Consider the following 23,256-nt stretch of genomic DNA (forward strand, 5'->3'; position numbering starts at 1 on the left):
AACTTCTCCCCTACTGTACAATATTGGTCTACAATTATCCAGTACTACCTAGCCCTACCAGCCGCCCGCGCGCCCGGTAACTATTGTACCGTTCAGTACAGAGCAGTCCAGAGTTACAAAATGGACCAGGAGCTACTGCTCCCCTGTACTCCACCGGTAATTCGTTAATATAATATATAGAACGTATAGGTTCCGCGCAAGTCTCGCTGTCGTCGACAAGACCGTATCCGAACGAAAAATGCAGCAACAGCAGTGAACGCGAACTGCGAAAACCTCTTTTGAAAAAAAAAGAACAGTTGGACTCGGCAGGATTGACGTGCACCTCTCGCAATCGTTCGCTTCTCCCCAAACCCCTCCCAAGGAATCTGTCTGGAAAAAAAATGGACAGCGACATGCGGAACGGCCGACGAGCACCTCTGCTCGTTCGTTTTCCCCCTCAAATAATACGAAAATTCTCTACAGAAAAATGTTACAGCGAGACCAATGCAACAACCGAGCACAACCACAACAACACCAGACAACAAGCGGCACCCTCCACTTCCTCGCTGATAAAATATAAAACAAATTCCATCCCCCAACAGCAAATCTCATATCCCCACCGCTTCAGTCCCTCTCTCACACAACACGAACCAACTCCAGATTTGGAGGCAGACGGGCATTCTCCATCGTCATTTTCTCCCTCTTCCTCTTTGGAAAAAAAACAGAACACCATGATTCAGACAAGTTACGGAGATCTTCTGCTTCGTTTCGTTTCATCCCCCCCCTCTTCGAAGAAAAACAAACACCAACTTTCGGCGAGGCTGACATGTATCTTTCGCATCGTTCGTTTCATCGCCTTCTTGGAAAATAAATGAACAGCAAGTTTCAGCGAATCTGACATGTATCTTTCGCTTCGTTCGTTTCAACCCCACGCCCCTCTTGGAAAAAACAAACAGCAAGTTTCGGCGAGGCTGAAATGCACCTTTCGCTTCGTTCGCTTCATCCCTCCTCTAAAAAAAGACGAATACCCCGTTTCGGAAAGTATGACGGGCACCTCTCGCAATGTTCGTTTCATCCCCCCTCATAAAAAAAATCGAATACCCCGATTCGGAAAGTACGACGGGCATCTCTCGCATCGTTCCTTTCATGCCCCTTTTCGAAAAGAAAACGGACAGCAAGTTTCGACGAGGCTGACATGCATCTTTCGCTTCGTTCGTTTCATCCCCCCTCTTGGAAAAAAAACGAAAACCCGATTCGGAAAGTATGACGCGCATCTCTCGCATCGTTCGTTTCATCCCCCTCTTAGAAAAAAAACGGACACCTCGATTCGACATGAATGACGGGCATCTCTCGCATAGCTCGTTTCATCCCTCCTCTTCGAAAAAAAAAACGAATAGCAAGTTTCAACGAGGCTGACATGCATCTTTCACTTCTTTTGTTCCATCCCCCTCTTGGAAAAAAAGACGATTATCCTGATTCGGAAAGTATGAGGGGCATCTCTCCCATCGTTCGTTCAACCCCTCTCTTCGAAAAAAACGAATATCAAGTTTCGGCGAGCTGACATGCATCTTTCGCTTCATTCGTTTCATCCCCCCTCTTGGAAAAAAAGGAATATCCCGATTCGGAAAGTATGACGCGCATCTCTCGCATCGGTCGTTTCATCCCCCCTCTTCGAAAAGAAAACGAACAGCAAGTTTCGACGAGGCTGATCTGCATCTTTCGCTTCGTTCGTTTCATCCTCCCTCTTGGAAAAAAACGAAAACCCGTTTCGAAAAGTATGACGCGCATCTCTCGCATCGGTCGTTTCATCCTCCCTCTTCGAAAAGAAAACGAACAGCAAATTTCAACGAGACTGACATGCATCTTTCGCTTGGTGTGTTTCATCCCCCCTCTTGGAAAAAACGAATGTCCCGATTCGGAAAGTATGATGCGCGTCTCTCGCATCGTTCGTTTCACCCTCCCCCCTCTTCGAAAAAAATGACCAGCAAGTTTCAACGAGGCTGATATGCATCTTTCGCTTCGTTCGTTTCATCCCCTCTCTTGGAAAAAAAACGAAAACCCGATTCGAAAAGTATGACGCGCATCTCTCGCATCGTTCGTTTCACCCTCCCCCCTCTTCGAAAAAAAACGAATTGCAAGTTTCGGCAAGGCTGACATGCATTTTCGCTTCGCTCGTTTCATCCCCCTCTTGGAAAAAAAACGAATACCCGATTCGGAAAGTATGACGGGCATCTCTCGCATCGTTCGTTTCACCCACCCCTCTTCGAAGAGAAAACGAACAGCAAGTTTCGACGAGTCTGACATGCATCTTTCGCTTGGTTCGTTTCATCCCCCCCTCTTGGAAAAAAACAAATATCCCGATTCGGAAAGTATGACGGGCATCTCTCGCTTCGTTCGTTTCATCCCCCCTCTTGGAAAAAAACGAATATCCCGATTCGGAAAGTATGACGCGCATCTCTCGTATCGGTCGTTTCATCCCCCCTCTTCGAAAAGAAAACGGACAGCAAGTTTCGACGAGGCTGACATGCATCTCTCGCATCGTTCGTTTCATCCCCCTTCTTCGAAGAAAAAGTGGACACCTCGACTCAGCAAGGCTGACGTGTATCCCTCGCATTGTTTTCTCTCACTTTTTGGAAAAAAAACATACCCCGTTTCGACAAGTCTGACGGGCATTTCTCGCATCGTCCGTTTTCTCACCCCTCGGCGAAATCTCTTGGAAAAGAAACAGACACCTCGTCTCAGCAAGGCTGATGTGTATCTCTAGAATCGTTCGCTTTCACCCCCCCCTCCCCTACTCTCAGCGAAAGAAATCTAACTCTCGTTGGAAAGAAATGTACAAGGACTTTCGGAACAGCCGACGGGCAACCGAGGAAATGAACGAACGGAAAGGAAAAGAAGGAAAAAATTGAATGAAAGGTGCATCAATTTTTTATTTGCATTCCGTTGCTACATGTTGATACAACAACAACTACAACAACAACGATAGTGAACAACTATATTTTCATCGCATTCCTTGCATCTGTCGGTTGCAGTAGTTGCCAGGCCTTCCACTTTCGGCATCGTTGTGGACGAACAGACCTAACGACGATGTTTAGGCAGCGCCCGCCATGCGTACGGCAATTGTGATTCATCCGCTTTGATATTTTCATGCAGTGCATACTGAAGTCTTCGTTCCTCGGCCTTGGTGTCGATGGCAATTTCGCACGTGCCGTCCACGTAGCATTTGCATCCTCGTGGATCAACGAGTTTGCTTCGCTCTTGCGCCGATGTCTTCGGGGCACGTGTGGACGTGAGATTTTTCGTCGGTCGTCGATACGGATCCACGTCGGCGAATGCTTCCGTGAGATTTCGTACAAATTCTTCCGATTTACGCGGAGCGCCTACTCCTCTATCAACGCGACGACGCTTCCGACTCCTGTGTTTTTTCATTGTTACACTGCGGCGTTTGCTGCGATCACAACAGCCGTTATGGCCGTTGTTCAATGGCAGAAACTTCCCCTTAGCGTCGCGTGGACGATTCATGTTTCTTTCCACGCTCGCGTTCGTCCACTCGCCATGCTATCACTTACAGTAGCCTACCACCATGGTCATGGCGTTCAAACGATGACGAGTGCGCGGGCGAGCGCTGCTCGACCGATACCTTGTCACTCCAGCAATCGCACAAGTGCCGTCTCAGCTGCACCGCATTGATGCCTACACGAGACACTTTGCCCAAGTATCGATCGACTTGATGTCCGCGAGTCGCAAAGGTGGCTGCTTCGGTACCCCCGCGGATTTTGCGAATTTGTTGAATGCTGTTTTCTGCAAACATATGGTAACCGGCATCGTTGTACGCTTTTCCGATACTCTGCATATTTGAGCGCCAAGTTGAGATTGCGACCGTCGCTAACGCGTAGCATTTCAGCGTTAACGACAGCCAAGAGGAAGAGCAAAGAACGCATGTGCCTCCGCTTGTTTCCAAATTGCCGTTCGTCGAAAGTGCCTTCGCTTTCGTGATACGCGTGATAGGCCGTAAAGTTTGCTACGTATAACAGCCTGTGCGAAAGCTCGTCGGCCGCCGCCGTGGTATTGCGAGCAGCAGAGGCGGCGGCCGCAATGATACCGCGATACACGAGACTTTTGCAGCTGACAAATATCAATCGAGGCAATTTGCGCAAACGAGCGAGCGTTGCCGCGATCCCACGACGATTCATTGTGAAACGAACAATGGCTCGTGACTTTCCGCGCACAACCACTTCAAACTCGAAACTTGAGTTCCGAAGTTGCACCAGATCATCTTCGTCGCGTTTCGGGGTGTTCACGATGCAGCATATCTCGATGGTACGTCGCTGAGAACAGCTTCTATTCAAACCAATGTACGATGATGCCGCGGCGTTTGTTGTCGTGGTGGCATTGACACCATTGGTATCGTTCTCGTTTTCGCCATGAAAACGGTTGGCCCCGGCCGCTCTAACGTGTTTGGCGTTCAAACCTCGCTGTTGTACATCTTGCATAACCATAGAGACGAGACGCAGCAGTAACGCGGTACCAGAATGAGGACAAGTTGTAATGACGAGAGAGTCGTCGGTGCTCGTTAGTAACCGCCGTCGCTCGTTACATTCAAAGACGTACGTGTTCATGTCTACGCGTGTCATGGTAGCACATGCAGCAACGCATCGATTGGCCTGTTTGCCATACGCGCGTTGTTTTGCTCGCACCAGTGCCTGTCCTATTCGACCGTCTAAGCATAGCATTTTGCGCGACACGAACGGTTGTTTCAGAAGAGAAGAATAGTCGTCATTGTCATTCATGTTTTGAAGAGCAGCATCGGGCGAACAAATTGACATTGATCTCGCTGGCGTTTTGCCGTTTTTGCGCCGTTCGCAACAATGCACGTCTGCGACTGATTCGGTGCAAGAGTGAAGCTTTGCGTCTACCGCCCTGCTTCTTCCTCGTCTCGGTAGAACCGATAAACCGTAGGGTAAACTCGAGCCCGTCCGCGCTGCTGTCGTCGCTTTCTTCCTCGGGTGCCGACGTCGTGGTAGCAGTAGCAGCGGCAGCGGCAGCAGCAGCAGCAACAGCATCAGCAGCAACAGCGTTCAAAATGCTGGAATTTCTAGATTCGTTCGAATTGGAGCTAATGGAGCTACATCGTGCGCGATTTTTTCTACGGAACACGCAAGATATATTTGTTTTAAACGGAAAGCAACATCGAGCACAACGTATCATGGAGTTGAACAACGTGAACGAGCGCAGTTTGAATCGTTCAACGTTTTCCCCAGAATCAATTGTCAATTCGTTGTCGTAAATGTCGTCGTTGTCGTAAGCGTCATCGTGAGCGTCACTGTTGTTCAAGGCACTATTCGTCGTCATCCCATCGTCAACATTTTCGACCGTTATGTCATCTGGTGGCTCCTCGTTCTTGTCCTCAATGTTCGGTAGAGGCAGTAGAGGCGGTAGCGCCGGCGGCGATAACGATGCCTCTAAGGTAGCAGCCGCCACCGCTGCTGCAGAAATTGCCGATACTTCGGACGATGAAACTTCACCGTCGTCGCCACCGCTATCGCCTCCGCCGCACAGTGTGCCGAAAGCCCCGAAAAGTGGCCAAAATTAATTATGGCTGAACCAGGAAGGTTAGCCAAAAACTGATAATTGGAAATAGAACCGTAGCACGAGGAGTCATTTTTCCGTAAAAAGGAAGTTGCAAAAATCAATGTAGCAATTAATTGTTATAAACAAATAACTAAATAATGACTGTAGAACAAAACTGATTACGCTACTCGATTCTACGGGAAAAATACGAAAGTAACATAATAGCGTAATAACTAATAGCGTAATAAATAATATTGATATATTGTTTAAGTAAATAACACGTATATTTTTGTATTTATATTTTTTTATTTTTGTTTATTTTATTTTTTTTTGTTTTTATATTTTTGTATTATTTTATGATATATAGTTATTCACCATGCAATAAAACTATCTTCCAAAGTTGGAGCTGCTAACAATTGAAGAACTTCTGTAGGAAAAGGATCAGCTTTTTTAACAGAAGTTTGTTTGAAGGACGAAATGACAGGGTCTGAGGAAAGCAAAAGTCTTTTAAATAATAATAATAATAATAATAATAATAATAATAATGATTCCCATTTCTACCTAGGGGGAGATTTCTGTCACGGTAATGTTATAAAATAGTTTATATATATAAAAACAAAGCAACAAAAAATGTTTATTTTATGTAACCTTTAGCTTTTATATTTATAATTTTCATATTTATATTTTTTATTGTTATTAGTTTTTTATATTTATATTGTTTATGTTGTTTATCAATTTATGATTTGTTTATTTTACGTTAAAAACTACAATTTTCCCCGTAAATGTTCACGGTAAACATTTTTTGTCATATACGTAACATATATGTTAAATGTTATGTACAGAGATGGTTTGCTACATATATAAGCTTTGTTGCGTTTCAGATATGTAACAAAAGTCAGATATATAGCAGAAACATCTCTGTGTATAACATTAAACATATATGTTACATATTCGACATAAAATGTTTACTAGGTTGCATTATTAAACAGTTGTTATCGTGTTCGAAATAAATAAAAGTTTAAAGTTTGTGATTAATTGTTAGTTTGTTTGCCAACGTCATAAATTTAACTAGAGTAAATTATTTTGGTCGACAATTTAATTTTGATATGAATCGGTATTATCTACAACTGAGAGGATTTGACCGTAAGCGTATAAAGTATGGACCGCTGCTCATAAAATTTATCATATCTTTATAACCGCTGGATACCGCTGTTTCTACTTCTGTATAAACATTAATAAACATCCTACCTTTGTTTTGACAAAAGTACAACGTTGTGGCAGATCGTGAATTTTTTGTATGCCACGAAATAGATGATAGACAGTATATAAAATATAACTTCTTTACAGTTAATTGTTATGTGATATATATAAGACATTCTAATATTATTTTCCTTGTAAATGAAAGTAAACGGATCAGATATTAAACAGGAAAAGTCATTTTGATCATGGAAACTTTTTCGAAGCAAAATCAGATATATCATTCTGAGGATTATAATCGTGCTATTTCTTACAACTCAATATATAAAACTTTCATTCTACATATCTTCGTTATACAGTCGAATTCCGACATACTTTAACTACAATTGATTAATTTGGACCTTCTCGAAATATACTGTAAAGGAGAACCAAAAATTACGATTTTCATTTTTTTCTATTTTGGCCACGTTTAACGACTTTTGGCACACTGTGCGCCGCCGCCGCCGTCGCCGACACCGTCGTCCGACAATGACCACAAAGACTTGTTCGACGAGATCGCTTGGCTTGATTCCATAATTGACACGGCGAGAGAGCTTATAGTAGAATTATTGGGTGTATCGCCGCGGGTATTAACGGAAATCCGCAAGATACTTGGCCGCGTCGGAAGTGATCCAGATGTCACAATACTGTATGAAACGCTGACGTATGGTGCCAGTGGCGCATTTCGACAACTCCATACGAGAGACCGCGCGTCAGCGTCATGTTCGGCATGATCAGTTATCCGTTGCATTGCCCACTCGATCGATTGGTATTCAATGTATTGTCAAGTCAATCGCTAACTGTTCTCTACGAAACATACAAATCGTTCATGACACACTGTAATTGCGATCGAATCGCTACAGTCGTGGATATTATCGAGAAGTTACGCGCGAACGTCATACTGCTCAACGAGAATGCGCATGAGCTGTTGCGAGTCCTGTGGCATCGAACATCTCTCGATACGTCCGAGTCGCTTCGCGCGATTGCCTATACAATCGTCTCGTGTCTGGATGCGGAAAAGTTACGACGCAGCGGTCAGGTCTTGGGCGACAACGTAATAAATTTGTATGACCGTTTAGCCGATGCTGTAGCGGAGACTCAGACAACTTTATCTGATGGAAATTCTGGGGCACCACCACCACCACCACCACCACCACCACCACCATCACCGCGGTCAAACGCAGTCGCAGGAGCACGGACAAACAACAGCGGCAGCAGCAGCAGTCGTCGATACCTGGCAATAAACGTACCGTTCGACAACGCAGTGATGGTCGTAGTGGTACAGCCAATCAAAGCACCGTCGTGAAACGCAACAACTAACCTAATCTAATCTAACCACTCGTTGAATACATCAAGAGCCGGTTCATCGTCATATTCGTCGTAACAAATCCATCCCAAATCTTTGACCTCTATGCGATATCGTTCACTGGATCGAGGCACACGTTCGAAACGATTCGGCTCAATCTGTCGCGCGTAATACTCTACATAATCACCGTAAAGAACTGGGTGCGCGACCAGACCTCCGATGTTGTCTCTGATCGCTATGGAACACGGACGAAACTTTGACGAACAAAGCGAACATTGATGCTGCTGCCATACGATTTTATTGCGCTTGGAAGGAACTCTATCTTCGCGAATCGGCAAGCGTATGCGTACTTCTGCGAACGATTCGATTCGAATGGCAACGGTCGAATCGTCTACCATTGAAACATAGACCCATCCACCGATAAGACGCGCGAGAGAAAACGCGTCCTTGGGTACTCGATTGTCCAAAGAGAGTAAGTCCGCGCGACGAATTGCGAGCAGCGATCCGTCACCGGTGAAACGCAAGTGATACGTCGCAGGATCAGGAATGGATATGGCGGGAGTAGCCTCTGCGATTCCACGATCATCGACCACGCGCAGGAGTCGAACTAAATTCAAATCGAAATCGTACACAGGATGAACTTTCCGCTAATATCCGGTCCTATGAATCGTTCGTACCATTGCCGTCTGGTGCTGCTACGACGACTACGGGAGCCAGCAACACCACTGTCACCACTGTCATTTGCAGCCGTTGAAACTAGCGGAGGAGCGCCGTTGACGACCTCGCTCGAAAATACAGCTCTGCGCAATCGCTCTGCAGATATTACGAGACGATCTGTTTCGCATTGGAAAAGCCTACGTTTGTGTAAAAGTTTTAACATCCACGCGAAGAAAGTGATGATGAAAATTGCAACGAACAAGAGGGGCGAGAATATCGAGAGAAACATTTCGCAGATCCGTCTCACGCACGCTTCGTATTATTTGCTTTATTATAAATAAACTGCACACCTGTATGAAAAAATTTTGTATTTATTGATTACGGTGATTCATTACAATCCATCTAGATATTTTAGCGCAATATTTTGTATCGCCTGCGTTTGGTCAGATTGAGAATTTTATCGTTTTTGCCAGCTGTAGTAGACAATCGTTCGCGCTTTCGTGGTGAAAGTCTGATTTTCACACATTCGCTCGGATGCACATATGGATAGGCGTACAAATTAGGGTTACTGTTGTCGCGACAATAAATGCTGCATGCACGCTTTTGCACTGATGACCGCATACGCAGCGCGTATAATCTTGGACTGCACCGCATAGATCTACGACGAACTGATGGTATCCGAAAATCCATTATATCCGTAGCTGTACACAGTACTGTCGCAGAAGGCGAGTAAATATTCAACTTTAGTGGTGGCGAACTTGTCGAGACTAGATTCAGGCAAACATTTTCATTCGTCGTCGTTGTCATCGTCGTCGTCGTCATCGTTGTAATACGCATTTCCGATTCATAGGACTGCTGCTGCTGCTGCTGCGATGATCGGCTCGGCGTACATTGGTGCAGATTCAACAGTGGCGGCGACAATAATAATTTACAAATGTTATCGATGTCGTTATCGATGTCCTTATCGATGTCGACTTCCTCGTTCGTTTTGCCATTATCCTCATACATGGTATTTATCATGACCCATTGTGCATGGAGAAAATCCTTTACGTACTCGCTATCCCACGAGGATTCCAAATACTGAATTATGTCTCCGAAGCTTTGTCGCACGCGCATATTGACGAGCGGTTGCTGGATCGTTCTGACGCTTAGGCGATATGTACGTGTATATATATATATAAATACTACTACTACCTGCGTGAGATCCTTCCTGCGAATCTTCCCACGCTTGTGTGGCCTGAAACCGGATCCATCGAAAACGTTGACACGTTTGTGTATGTGTTACATGAAATCCATGACTTCTTTGTGAAATCGAACCTGATAATCGGGCACACAATGTGGCAAACGCACATCATAGGCTGTTGCCGTCTTTAGCACCATACGTTTTGTATCGGGCGGACATGTGCAGTTGTGATAGGTAGGTTCGCGCATTATTGCGTTCATATTCCACACTCCACCTTCGCAAAACTTGTCGTTCGCGAAAATGCCGATACAACTGCACGCATTGCCAAATAGCAGCACCGAAACTGGAGAAGCCGACAAGCATCGCGTATTCGCCATTTATCGCGTCGCACTCGTGCTCGTTATCGTCCCTGTCACTGCTGCTGCCGCCGCCGCCACCGCTGCCATCGTTGCCGTCATCCCTCCTGTCGCCATCGTACGTAGCGTTCAATTGCACTGATTCGCACGTTCTGCGGGAAGTGTCGCAATAATGATTCACGCCACTGTACGCGCGACACAATGTGGCGCAATCACTGTCGAATACGCATAATCGGCGAACGGAGGAACAATCGACAAACCCGGCCCCCACGAATCGACGTGTTCTAGGACGCACCATGGAGCGCAAGAGAGAGGCGTTGTCACGACTTCGTTGCAATGATTTTGTGCTACTTGTTGACATTGGGGAATACGCTCGTTGTCTATAAAACACAACTAACAACACGATGAAAATAATTACAACAACGATCGGCATCGGCATTGTCTACGCGCGCGCGAATGCAGCGAGATGCGCGGCGCGCGAGGAAAAACTTATTTGATCGCGGCGTTAACGTCGTTTTACGCTTCGAACGGAGTGCGCGATGATTCGAACGATAGATTTGCACTAATGGTGCACCGCGCGAAATTGGACCAAACGTAGCGAATACTTGTGCATAAATATACAATTGCTCGATTGTCCGCGACTTGCGCATTTCGCTGTCGAAAAGAAGAATTCGTTTTGTATTACAGCGGTCGCGCTCCGTATCGTGCTCGAACGATTGCACGCCACAGCCGGCACACTGTTGACGGTATCTAATATAACGAAATGTCGTCGTCGTCGTCGTCGTCGTCGTTATCAAAGTTGTCGTCGTTATCAAAGTTGTATTCCTTCGATAATAGAATAGATTCAACGAGACGAAGAATCGATTACGTGTTGTTAATCGAACGGCGACGAGTACGAGTACCATTTGACACGGGCGTATTAGCTGTACCTAACCTAACCTAACCTAATCTATAGCGCAAACATCGTCGAAATAGTAACGCATAGAAGGAAAATTACGATCGATCCAACGACGAGAGCCATTGTTGTCGTAGTTGCAGTTAATGCTCCTCCTCCGTCAGCGTCGTGGACTTCGTCGAGCACGAGAGATCGCGTGCATAAATACGTAGCAGTCTGAAAAGTTCTCGATCTGATATACATGGCATTAGAAACTGTCAAACTATAATTGTATTGGAAAGTGGCATCCCTGATATAAACCCATGTAAAATTTTATTCGATCTGTCAAATCATTCGAATAGTAGCACCAGTTGAGAAAGCTTTGTGCAAGATGCGTGCCGCATGCTAACAATTGACCAAAAACGCATTCGAATGCGTGTTTCTCAAGCGTGTTTGTCGTCGTTTTAAAAGCAAAATAAAATGAATTTCAAGCGTCGTTTCGTAACTGTTGATGAAACTTGAATCCACCACTATACATCAGAGCGAAAAGAACTTTCCGGAATCACATCACTTTAATGATGGTATTGAATTATTCGAAAAAATGTTGGAATAAATGTATTAAAGTTTCAGGAGATTATATTGAAAAATGAAACATATTTCACGGCAAAAAAATTTCTTTCATCGTTAAGCCGAGAACTTTTCAGACTGCCCTCGTATTTGCAACGACATATGTCCGATGAGCTCGATCGACATCGCTCCTCTCGTATGGTCTCTTCCGGCTTCCGGCATACTGGGAAAATAACTGGGAGAATGTAGAAGATTTGATTTATTTATTCAATCCATTTATTTCTATATACTTTCTAAACAATTTTTGAGTTATTTTCTATTCGATAAACAAGCAACCAATGCGCCATCGTGCACCATTTGTAACAATGTGGTGCCTGGATCGCATTTTTCGTTTGCATAAAGAGGCGCGTACGGATTTTGAGCGATTTTCGTCCCTTGTCGTCGTTGCACGATCCATCGCACGTAAGCTTGGCCGAGCGTACGATCGAATTCACTTGCGTTCATCGCGTACTCGCGAGCTACCGCTTCGGTCGACTCGCTTTTGCCCTACGACCAATTGTAAAAAATACGTGGCAAAGCGTCGAACTACCTTGTAATAATTTATTTCATCCGCTCGTGGATCAAAGTCTCGAGCGAGCACGAAACGAGTGCAAAGGTAGTCTTGTTCGGTCGCAACATTCTGCCTCGTCAGAGGCATACCCACCGAACGCGTTCACCGATATTATAACCGTATTTTTTTAGCGTATCTTGAATAAATGTGGCCTCTGCGTTCGATACGGTGCGCGGATTCAATGCCAAGTTGAACGAAAAAGACTCGCCACCGTGAAGGTTCGCATATTCGTGCAACGCGTCGTACATAGCCTCAAAGAACCGTGTCGACTCGGCGACGATCAATCGATGCGCTTTCAATATATTCGGTTCGTAGGACTCAAGCGCCAACCACGTGGCTGTAACGTTCAGTTCCAGCGAACGCACGATATGTTTGACGAACGGCTGCGCGTTTTTTTCGAAGCCCTTTGTTATCGCACGAAAACTGGTGGCGTTGTTACCTCTCATCCATTTCCAGTACTTTTTGCCCATGATGGAACATGCTTCGACGGCGAAATCATCAAGTCTACAGAAATATATGTTCGACCGTAACGACGAAGGGTGTCGTTTATCAGTGCGACGAGCCATCGTTCGCAGCACGATTACTCGTTTGGACAAGGGACGCTTTTCACCACTTTCGCGATCTGTTAGTTCTAAATATACGATGAGTCCATCCGTGTCACGATACACTACATGGCACGATACGACATAACGCTCAATCGACCGTATCGCTTCACTGTCCCGAATATGGTCAACGTGTAATACCTCATCTACCGATATGCTCTTTGGCTCTTTTTTTTCATCCGCAGCTAGACTGCTGTCCTGTTGCTCGTCGTCGTCGTCGTCGTCGTCGTCGTTATCGTCGTCATTGTTACCTGCTAGGACGCTCAGAATCCTAGCAGCAACGGCGGACGATTCGTTCTCCGTTCTCGTCAAGAGTACAGGAAATGCTCGTTCACACAGCCATGACGTTTCGTGAAACGTCTTCCGCGAAAGCAGCGTAATGGCCGCGGCGACCGAGGGCGAATAGACCGCGCTTCTAGCGTAATTCAAGTATCCGTACAAACTATTAGCTACCACTTTGTACATTTTTTCCATACAGGTCGCCACTCTTCGTCGAACTGGATCTAAATCGGAACTAAATTTCAGTTGCGTCTTGTAGACTTTTCGTTGCGCCAGATAATAACACCACAGACCACATATCACTGGCTCAGAATTGCCGCTGCCGCTGCCGTGCTCAGAATTGTTGCTGCTAACTTGATACATCAGCATAACGCGTCTTTCATTTGGATTTACGCTCGTATCGAGCAGCTCGCGAGAACCGCGAAACTCTGCTCCTTCGTACTAACCGTTTTCAGTATCGCGCAACACTGCGGCCGCGAGGCTGTCTCTTCCGCACATGCGGATCCCTTTTCGCCGCGCGTTCGAATCAATGAGCTCGTAATCGAAACATCGCAGTATTCCCGCAGCTACGAGTTCATCGAGAACGGCATCATCGCGGTCAACCAAATCGCGCACTTGGTTCACCGTCAAAAGACGAGCGGTCTCCATTGACAACTTGAACTTGCAGCCGATGGAGGGATAGAACGAAGAGAAATCCACTCCTATGGGGCGACGATAGTGCCCGGCGAGCGTAGAATTTATTCCTCCGATGTACACGCGGCTCCCGATCCGCACGAGGTCTAATTCGTCCGTCACGGAGTAATCGCCGACCTGCCAACGCTGACGCAATACGCGCGGCCCGTCGACCCCCTCATTTTCATCGATGTCGCCATCGAATTTGCGAGTCGTCATCACCTGCGGCACAGTGTATTGGTACAATTTTGGTGTATAGTACAATTTTCGAATGGCTACCGAGTCAAAGTTCATCTTCAGTTGGCGCGAACGTTCATTGGTGCCGCGTTCTGCCGCATCGGACGCACCAAAGAAGCGCGCTACGTACGCCAGAGCGATCGAGCCCACTTGAGCTTGGTGTCTGGATTTTACATGCATCATGAGATCGAAGCTAATTTGCGTTTTGCAGAAACGCGGTTCGCTGCGCAAATGTAGCATGTGTACCGCATGCTCGTACAGTCTGTAAAAGATCAATCTGCACCAGAGAAAGGCATAATCGTACTCCTGTAACGGTCGCGCCTCTAGGCTCGGTTTTTTTCCGGGTTGATCCGACCCTGTGGATTGGATCGTTGGTTGCGAGCCGACCACAGGAAAGATTTTTAGGTGAAGGTGTGTGTGTGGTGTGTGCGTGTCAATAAGAGAAGACAAAACAAGTATAACACAATATGCCTTTATTTGCCCGTCACGACCGCGTGCCGTGACGCGACGTCCCAATGTTTGGGTGTTAGGTGATTGCGCGAATTGTTTCCGCGGACGCTACGAGCCCCGCGGAGTCACAGTGGTAGGTGAGCGATTTGCTTGAGGCGTATTTATGTAATTATCTCGGACGGCGCTTGACTCGCACAGACGATGAGGGTCGAGCCACCGATTAGTGATCGCGCGGTGTGCGCCCCGAGCCTATAATATGCGCGGTGGGTGTTTTCGCCGTGAGTTAAAGCGCGAGTTTGGGTGATTCGGCACGCGACTTGACGATGGGTCGCAAAAAAAACGGTACAAGAACGCGTCGCGACACGTCGCGCTCGCTTTTGTCCTCGGCCGCAGTGTCGAGCGCCCTGGTGGTAGAGGGGTGCGGGCGACGGGAGTATTCCTCGCGTGCTGGGCCGACGCACCAAATCCCAGCTGATCAGCTCTTGCCTTCCCGGTGTCCTATTTGATGAAATTAAGAAAAAGATAACGTGAGATCGTTCCGGAGAACGCACCGGAGTGACGGCAAACTCGCCGCGCGATCTCACTATCGCAAAGAACCGGCACAGAATAAGATCGTTCCGGTGAACACACCGGAGCGACGGCAAACTCGCCGTCCGATCCCTATATCGCAAAGAACAGGTATTATTAATCACCGTCGTGGACGGCCTGGTAACTAACTTACGAATTTCGGCAGGAGCTTCTCGGTTGATCCTCTCTCGGAAAGAACTATCTGCGGAGACGGAACTCTGGAGACTTCCCCTTCGTCAAAATCTGCCGGGATTATATACCCGAGATTTTGGGGCTTCGGTTTTCTTCGCCCTTAATCGGAGTTAATTCCGTTTTTTAATCGGAATTAATCGTGATTATGCGGCGTCTGCCGAAGATAACTTCGGCGGTGCCGCTAGCTAGGTTCGGCGGCCGACCGTGCCCGAGCGTCGTTGCCTGGTAGTCGGGCATGTTCGGCCGAGCGCGATGCCTAGGCGCGGTGTCAGCGCGGGTCGGGGGGTGTTGCGCTCAGCTGATTGCCGCGTGCTGTTAGGCGGCAGTCAGCGTAACGGCGCAAAGATTTTTGTGTCGTTACATCACCCCCCCTTTTTTTCCTCGTTTTCCCCTTTCTTGCGTGTAGCTTTTTTTAACCGGGGATACGGTTGGCGGCACGCAACTGCCCGTTGCGTGTGAACCGCAGGCTCCATCGTCCGGTCAGCGTCTGTAGACGGTATTTCCGGGAAACTTTGACGGAAAAATATGGCACGTGCCATATTTCTCCGGTCGGCAGCAAGATGGGCACTGGCGGCGGTAGTGCGGGGCCTTGCACTGGCGGCTGGATGGTAGGCTGCACCCTGGCTTGCGGTGGCGGGGTGTCTCGGATGAGTCGCAGGTTGCCCCTGAACGGCACGTTACTCTTGATTACCGGTCCCGGCTGGATGTTGCTCGGAGTTTGCGGCTCGTCCTCGACCAGTAGTGGCATGTCGCGAGGTGGCGGCGCTGGGGCCGTCGAGGAATCCTCCCCCTGCTCGTCGAGCGTAATGACCGGAATGGTCCGCCTGGTGGTCGTGGTGGATACGGCGACGGAAGGGGGGGCTCCGTGCTGGGCCTCGATCTCGCGCCTCCGTGCCACGGGTGGCGCTGGGCGAATCTGGGGCCCTTTCCTTGGCCGGCCGATTCGGCGTCCGAGCTTTGGCAGTGCGGGTACCTGCCAACTCCCCTTTTTCCGCGCGGTCGGTTCCTTGACCTCCCTCTGGAGGCTAGGACCGGGCTTGGATGTTATTAGTGCCAGCGGCGGTGCTTCGGTCGTCGAGACACGGATGACCGTCGGCGGAGCCGCCTCGGGTGCTGGAAGCGTTGGCGGTGGTTCTTTCGGACCCTCGGTGCGGTATTCGACAGAGGTTCCCCCTTGGTCTGGCGGCCTTCCCTTTTCGGCAGTCTCGGTGACTCGGCGCCATACTGCGGCGGCGTCGTCGTCGGTTTTGAGCAGAAGCTCGGCCAACTCGTCAATATAATTGTCGAGCTCCATATTAACGATTGACTGTCCCGAGTGCTTGATCCTCTCCGCTTTTATAGTCGTTAGGCTCGAAATTACGGCTTGATTCGGGGAGATCGGTCAATCTTCTGGTTGGTCGATGTTCGTTACCTGTTGTTGGGAACGTGATCGTGTTGATTTCTCGGTCTTTGTTATCCGGTGCGGCGCGCATGTCGTGCACGTGTATGTTTTTATAAATGCGGCCTCGTTCGTCTTTCAAATCGACGATTACCGGAGAATGTATTTTCTTTACGGTGAACGGTCCGCTATATTTTGGCGCAAGTTTGGCGTTGAAGGCCTTCGTCTTGTCGGATTGAAGGTGTTCCCTTTTCCACACTGTTTCTCCGAGTTGTGGGCGCCATGCTCTTCTCCGTAAATTGTAATGAGATTCCTGTCGTTGAAATGCTTGGGCGAGATGCATTTTTACGAGCTCGTGTGTTTCGGTCAATACTTTTGCCACGGTGGAGGGTGGCGGAATGGGAGGTTTGTCCCTTCGGTCTTCTTGGTGTGGTCGGGCCAGTTCTCGGCCGTGATTCAGGAACGCTGGGCTGAATCGGGTAGCGTCATGTTGGGCGGTATTAAACGCGAATCGGAGGGCGCCCAAGTGTTCGTCCCAGCGGCGATGCTTTTTATCGATATATTGGGCGATCATTGTTTTTATGGTGCGATTGGTACGCTCCACGGGATTGCACTGTGGGGTGTAGATAGGCATGGTGCGGTGGCGGATGCCGAAATTTTTGCACATCTCCTGGAATTCCTTTGCACCGAACTGTGGGCCGTTGTCGGAGATAATGGTGTCCGGGCATCCGTGTCGATAAATAATGTCGAAATGGTGTCGATGATGTGGGTCACGATTACTGGGGCCGTTGCCACTCGAAGTGCTTTGACTTCCAGCCATTTGGTGAAGCGGTCCTGCATGGTAAGTAACCACGTGTGTCCTTGACGAGATCGTGGCAAGGGTCCCACCAAGTCGATGGCCACCTATTCCCAGGGGTGCTTCACTGCCGTGGCGTGGAGTAGACCGGATGGCTTCTGTTGTCCGGCTTTGTGTGCTAAACAGGTGGGGCATTTTCGGACATACTGGGCGATATCGCGGGCCATGCCGGGCCAGTAGTAATGTTCGCCGATGCGTATGATGGTTTTGGCGATGCCAAGATGTCCGGCAGCGGGATCGTCGTGCATTCGTTTGAGCGTTAATGTTCTTTCGGTTGTGGGTAGGCATCTCTTCCATTGTGCGGCGGTTGGAACTTCCCGGAAGTCGAGATTATGTAGAAAATGTCGGAACACGTGGCCGTCTCGCAGGTCGTAGTCAGGATGTGCGTCTGGGTGTGCTATTACTTGTGCCTTGAGGTTCTCGTACCAGGAACAGGTCGGACGGCCGGTGATAACAGCCACTTCAGGTTCTCGGGACAGGGCATCGGCTACCTGATTACTGGATACGCGTCGGTAGCGGATCTCGAAGTCGTATTGTTGGAGTTCGAACTTCCAACGTCCGAGTCGGCCGGTCGGTGATTCAATTTTCTGAAGCCATTTCAGCGACTGGTGGTCGGTGAGGACGGTGAACGTGTACCCTTCGAGGTATTCGCGCATCTTGCGGATGCCCCAGACCACGGCCAGGCATTCTAGTTCGGTGGTGCTATAATTCCTTTCGGCATTGTTCAGGGTTCGACTGGCGTAGGCGACGACCTTTTCTCCCTCTGCAGTCTCCTGGGTCAGCACGGCTCCCAGGCCGGACTGGCTGGCGTCGGTTTGGAGAGTGAATCGTCGTGCGAAATCTGGACAGGTCAGCACTGGTGCGGTAATGAGAGCGTCTTTCAGCCGTTGGAATGCGTCGGCCTCCTCGTCGTGCCACCTCCATCGTTCTTTTTTCTTGGTCAGCCGCGTGAGCGGTGCTGCGAGCCGGGAGAAATTCGGTACGAATCGGCGGTACCACGATGCTAGGCCTAGGAATTGTCGCACTTTCTTTACGTTGGTGGGTGTGGGCCATGCGGCAATAGCGCTGGTTTTCCCAGGGTCGGTGTGGATGCCTTCCTTGTTGATCAGATGACCGAGGTATTTTATTTGGGTGCAGCAAAACTGGCATTTTTCGATGTTAAGTCGCAGCCGGGCCCCCCGGAGGCGACGAAACACTTCGCGTAAATGAGTGAGATGTTCCTGGAAGGTGTCACTCAGCACGATGATGTCATCGAGGTACACCAATACGTTAGGTTCGAGGTCCGGGCCGAGGACGGTATCGACCAATCGCTGGAAGGTGGCGGGGGCAGAGTGCAGTCCGAATGGCAGTACCCTGAACTGCATGAGTCCGCGCCCGGGTACCGTGAAAGCCGTGATCCCCTTGCTGTTTGGTGTGAGCGGTACTTGCCAGTACCCGTTCTTTAAATCTAAGGTGGACAGATATTTGGCCCCTCGCAGTTTATCCAGGGTAGCCGTGATTTGGGGCAACGGGTATGCATCCCTTTCGGTAACCTCGTTGACTTTCCGAAAGTCAATGCAAAATCGATAACCGCCGTCCTTCTTTCTCACGAGTACCACAGTGGAGCTCCAGGCACTGCTGGATGGCTCAATCACCCCGTCCTCTTCCATCTGTTGTACTTCCTCGTCAATGATGCGTTGCATAGCCGGATTCCGGGGTCGGTATCGCTGCTTGATCGGCGCGGTCCCCCGGCGTAACCGAATTTCGTGCTGGATAGCGGGGGTCGGTCCGGAGACGGTGTTGAATTTTCCTAGTTCCGACCGCAGAAAAATTTGTAGCTGCTCGTCGTCGGTTGTGGCGACTGGTCGTCTGAACGCCTCGACTACCCCAATTGTACGGGTGTGGTCGGCAGTAGGTAGGGCCGGAGATCGTAGAGTTAGACCGAGGCGTGACCACAAATCCATGCCGATAATAATTGGCGTGGTCAATTTTTCCATGATCGTAAAGCGGTGATGGAACTGTTATGTTCCTACCCAAAATATTAGATGGGTGGACCCGCAGGTGGCAACCTGGGTGCCGTTGGCTAAGGTTACCCATGAGCTGGGTCCGAGAGGTTGATCCTCGGGCCTCAAACTTTCGGCGCTTACCAGGGAGGTTTCTGCTCCAGAGTCAATTAGTGCCCTAAAAGGGCGCTTTTGGTAGCGCACGGTTATACTGGGGCGCGGCGTGTACGTTATGCGTGGGACCGGGGAGTGTCCGCTCCGTCCTCGGTCACGCCCGCGTTTCCCGGTGGCGGATGGCACTGCTTTGTGAGCACCCCCTCTTTTCCGCATCGCGAGCAGAACTTGATGGCGGGTTGATCGCATACCTGTCGCTGGTGTCCGGGCTGTTTGCACCGCCAGCAACATGCCTCGCGATCGTATGCCATAGTGGCTACGGTGGGTCCGCTTAACCGTGGGGGTTTCCCCTGGACGCGTTGCTGTCGGGTCAGCTCCTCGTATTTGCGGGCTAACCGGCCGAGGTCCCTGATATCCCGTGCCTCATAGGCTCCGAGGAACATTTTATAGCCCGGGTCCAGATTATCGTACAGACGGCCCAGAATATTATTCATCTCGTCATCGTCGCCACTGCGTCGCCACTGCGTCGGATCAAGGTGAGTAGCGCATTTTCGTACTCTCGATACGATTCGTGGGGCCGTTGTCGACGTTCGACGATTTGGCGTCGCATTTCCTCGCGGTATCGAGGCGGTAAATAATGCTCACGGAAAGCAGTACAGAAATCGTCCCAGTTGTGCCAGCCAGGACGATGGTTCCGATACCAGAGTAGCGGTTCTCCCCGCAGCATCTCTGGAATTCCCCAAAACAGCTGTCTGGTAGTAAGCCCATAGCAGACGCGGAGCTCATCAATCCGTTCTAAAAAGTTAAGCGGGTCCTTCCCTGTAAACTTGCAATCCCACTTATTTATTTCGTGGATTGCCTCTGCGTCGGTAGGGGCTTTGTTCGCAGGATCCCATCCTGGTATCTGTTCGTCCTCCGTGCTGGCGGCACTGGGTATATGGAGGGGGCTAAGCACCCGTCGGTCGGTAGCTTGGGTGAGGAATAATCCGGGATTCTCGGTCACGAAACGGCGAAGACGTCGTCGGAGGTCATCGATAGTGCCGCTTGTATCCAGTCCATACTGGCCGAGTCGGTGACCAATTTCCGCCTTATTGAGCTCTTGTATCCAGGCTCTTGGGGCGGTACTCATCTTGAGTCCAGTTTATTCTTGTCTCCACTTATCGGGTAACACACACCTTCCCTTTAGCTGCCGGATCCTGGCAGGATCGCCATGTAACGGTCGCGCCTCTAGGCTCGGTTTTTTTCCGGGTTGATCCGGCCCTGTGGATTGGATCGTTGGTTGCGAGCCGACCACAGGAAAGATTTTTAGGTGAAGGTGTGTGTGTGGTGTGTGCGTGTCAATAAGAGAAGACAAAACAAGTATAACACAATATGCTTTTATTTGCCCGTCACGACCGCGTGCCGTGACGCGACGTCCCAATGTTTGGGTGTTAGGTGATTGCGTGAATTGTTTCCGCGGACGCTACGAGCCCCGCGGAGTCACAGTGGTAGGTGAGCGATTTGCTTGAGGCGTATTTATGTAATTATCTCGGACGGCGCTTGACTCGCACAGACGATGAGGGTCGAGCCACCGATTAGTGATCGCGCGGTGTGCGCCCCGAGCCTATAATATGCGCGGTGGGTGTTTTCGCCGTGAGTTAAAGCGCGAGTTTGGGTGATTCGGCACGCGACTTGATGATGGGTCGCAAAAAAAACGGTACAAGAACGCGTCGCGACACGTCGCGCTCGCTTTTGTCCTCGGCCGCAGTGTCGAGCGCCCTGGTGGTAGAGGGGTGCGGGCGACGGGAGTATTCCTCGCGTGCTGGGCCGACGCGCCAAATCCTAGCTGATCAGCTCTTGCCTTCCCGGTGTCCTATTTGATGAAATTAAGAAAGAGATAACGTGAGATCGTTCCGGAGAACGCACCGGAGTGACGGCAAACTCGCCGCGCGATCTCACTATCGCAAAGAACCGGCACAGAATAAGATCGTTCCGGTGAACACACCGGAGCGACGGCAAACTCGCCGTCCGATCCTTTATATCGCAAAGACGGCACAAAATAAAATCGTTCCGGTGAACATACCGGAGCGACGGCAAACTCGCCGTCCGATCTTTTATATCGCAAAGACGGCACAAAATAAGATCGTTCCGGTGAACACACCGGAGCGACGGCAAACTCGCCGTCCGATCCTTTATATCGCAAAGACGGCACAAAATAAGATCGTTCCGGTGAACACACCGGAGCGACGGCAAACTCGCCGTCCGATCCTTTATATCGTAAAGACAGCACAAAATAAGATCGTTCCGGTGAACACACCGGAGCGACGGCAAACTCGCCGTCCGATCCTTTATATCGCAAAGACGGCACAAAATAAGATCGTTCCGGTGAACACACCGGAGCGACGGCAAACTCGCCGTCCGATCCCTATATCGCAAAGAACAGGTATTATTAATCACCGTCGTGGACGGCCTGGTAACTAACTTACGAATTTCGGCAGGAGCTTCTCGGTTGATCCTCTCTCGGAAAGAACTATCTGCGGAGACGGAACTCTGGAGACTTCCCCTTCGTCAAAATCTGCCGGGATTATATACCCGAGATTTTGGGGCTTCGGTTTTCTTCGCCCTTAATCGGAGTTAATTCCGTTTTTTAATCGGAATTAATCGTGATTATGCGGCGTCTGCCGAAGATAACTTCGGCGGTGCCGCTAGCTCGGTTCGGCGGCCGACCGTGCCTGAGCGTCGTTGCCTGGTAGTCGGGCATGTTCGGCCGAGCGCGATGCCTAGGCGCGGTGTCAGCGCGGGTCGGGGGGTGTTGCGCTCAGCTGATTGCCGCGTGCTGTTAGGCGGCAGTCAGCGTAACGGCGCAAAGATTTTTGTGTCGTTACACTCCCACGTATTGTAACCCACGAGAATGCACGCTAGACGTGAAGCATCCGTTGGATCGTCCAAGTTGTACAAATCAGCCAGAAATTCGTTGCTTGACAACATTTCTACCACATTGTACAGTAGATCAAGTTCACTTCGAAACAACATGACGTGTCCGTACGTGTCGGCTGATTTGAGACTCTCGTACAATCTAGTCTCTTCTTTGTGCACCTGGTCGTCGTCGTCGAGCGGCGCATAAGCCATGAACAGGTAACCGTATTCTTTGTTGTCCTTTTTTCGATCAGGGTCCTCCTGGCCACGATGAACGGTGAGCGCGAGTGATGATAGGCGTTCGTCGCGCTCCACGCCGCGAGGAACAGTACTTTCCATGCGAGACACTGTTTCTAAGTCAAAACTGATAATCGGCAGCGTGGCGATCGGATCCTTGGGCAATCCGTTGAGTTCCAATTCGCGATCGGTGAGGCGACATAGCTTCTGTCCAGTTTGTTCGTTCACATGGCACCAGTTGCACATTTCGAACGTAGAATCAACGTTTATGTCTTGTTGTTCGCAGCAGTTGTCATCAGCCGCACCGCCGCTCTTCAATTAGTCATCGCGTGCGTGAAAGTACGAGGCCAGCAAAACTTCGAACGCGACCGAGTTATCCACAGCGAATAACATGTAATCATCGACACGAGCGGCGGCGTTGTCCCGGAGGAAAGCTCTGGCTCTCCTTCGCGCGCT

At 49.4% G+C, this 23,256-nt stretch overlaps 1 protein-coding gene across 1 annotated transcript; it reads right to left on the reverse strand.

The window, feature by feature from the left end:
- Window positions 1-16,633: 16,633 nt before the first annotated feature.
- LOC112589119 (uncharacterized protein K02A2.6-like) lies at window positions 16,634-17,536 on the reverse strand. Its single transcript, XM_025301211.1, has one exon. It carries the CDS (start codon window positions 17,534-17,536, stop codon window positions 16,634-16,636), a length of 903 nt encoding a protein of 300 aa, XP_025156996.1.
- Between the last annotated feature and the right edge of the window lie 5,720 nt (window positions 17,537-23,256).

The sequence above is a fragment of the Harpegnathos saltator genome, unplaced genomic scaffold, assembly GCF_003227715.2.
Source record: "Harpegnathos saltator strain DR-91 unplaced genomic scaffold, Hsal_v8.6 scaffold405, whole genome shotgun sequence".
Lineage (NCBI taxonomy): Eukaryota > Metazoa > Arthropoda > Insecta > Hymenoptera > Formicidae > Harpegnathos > Harpegnathos saltator.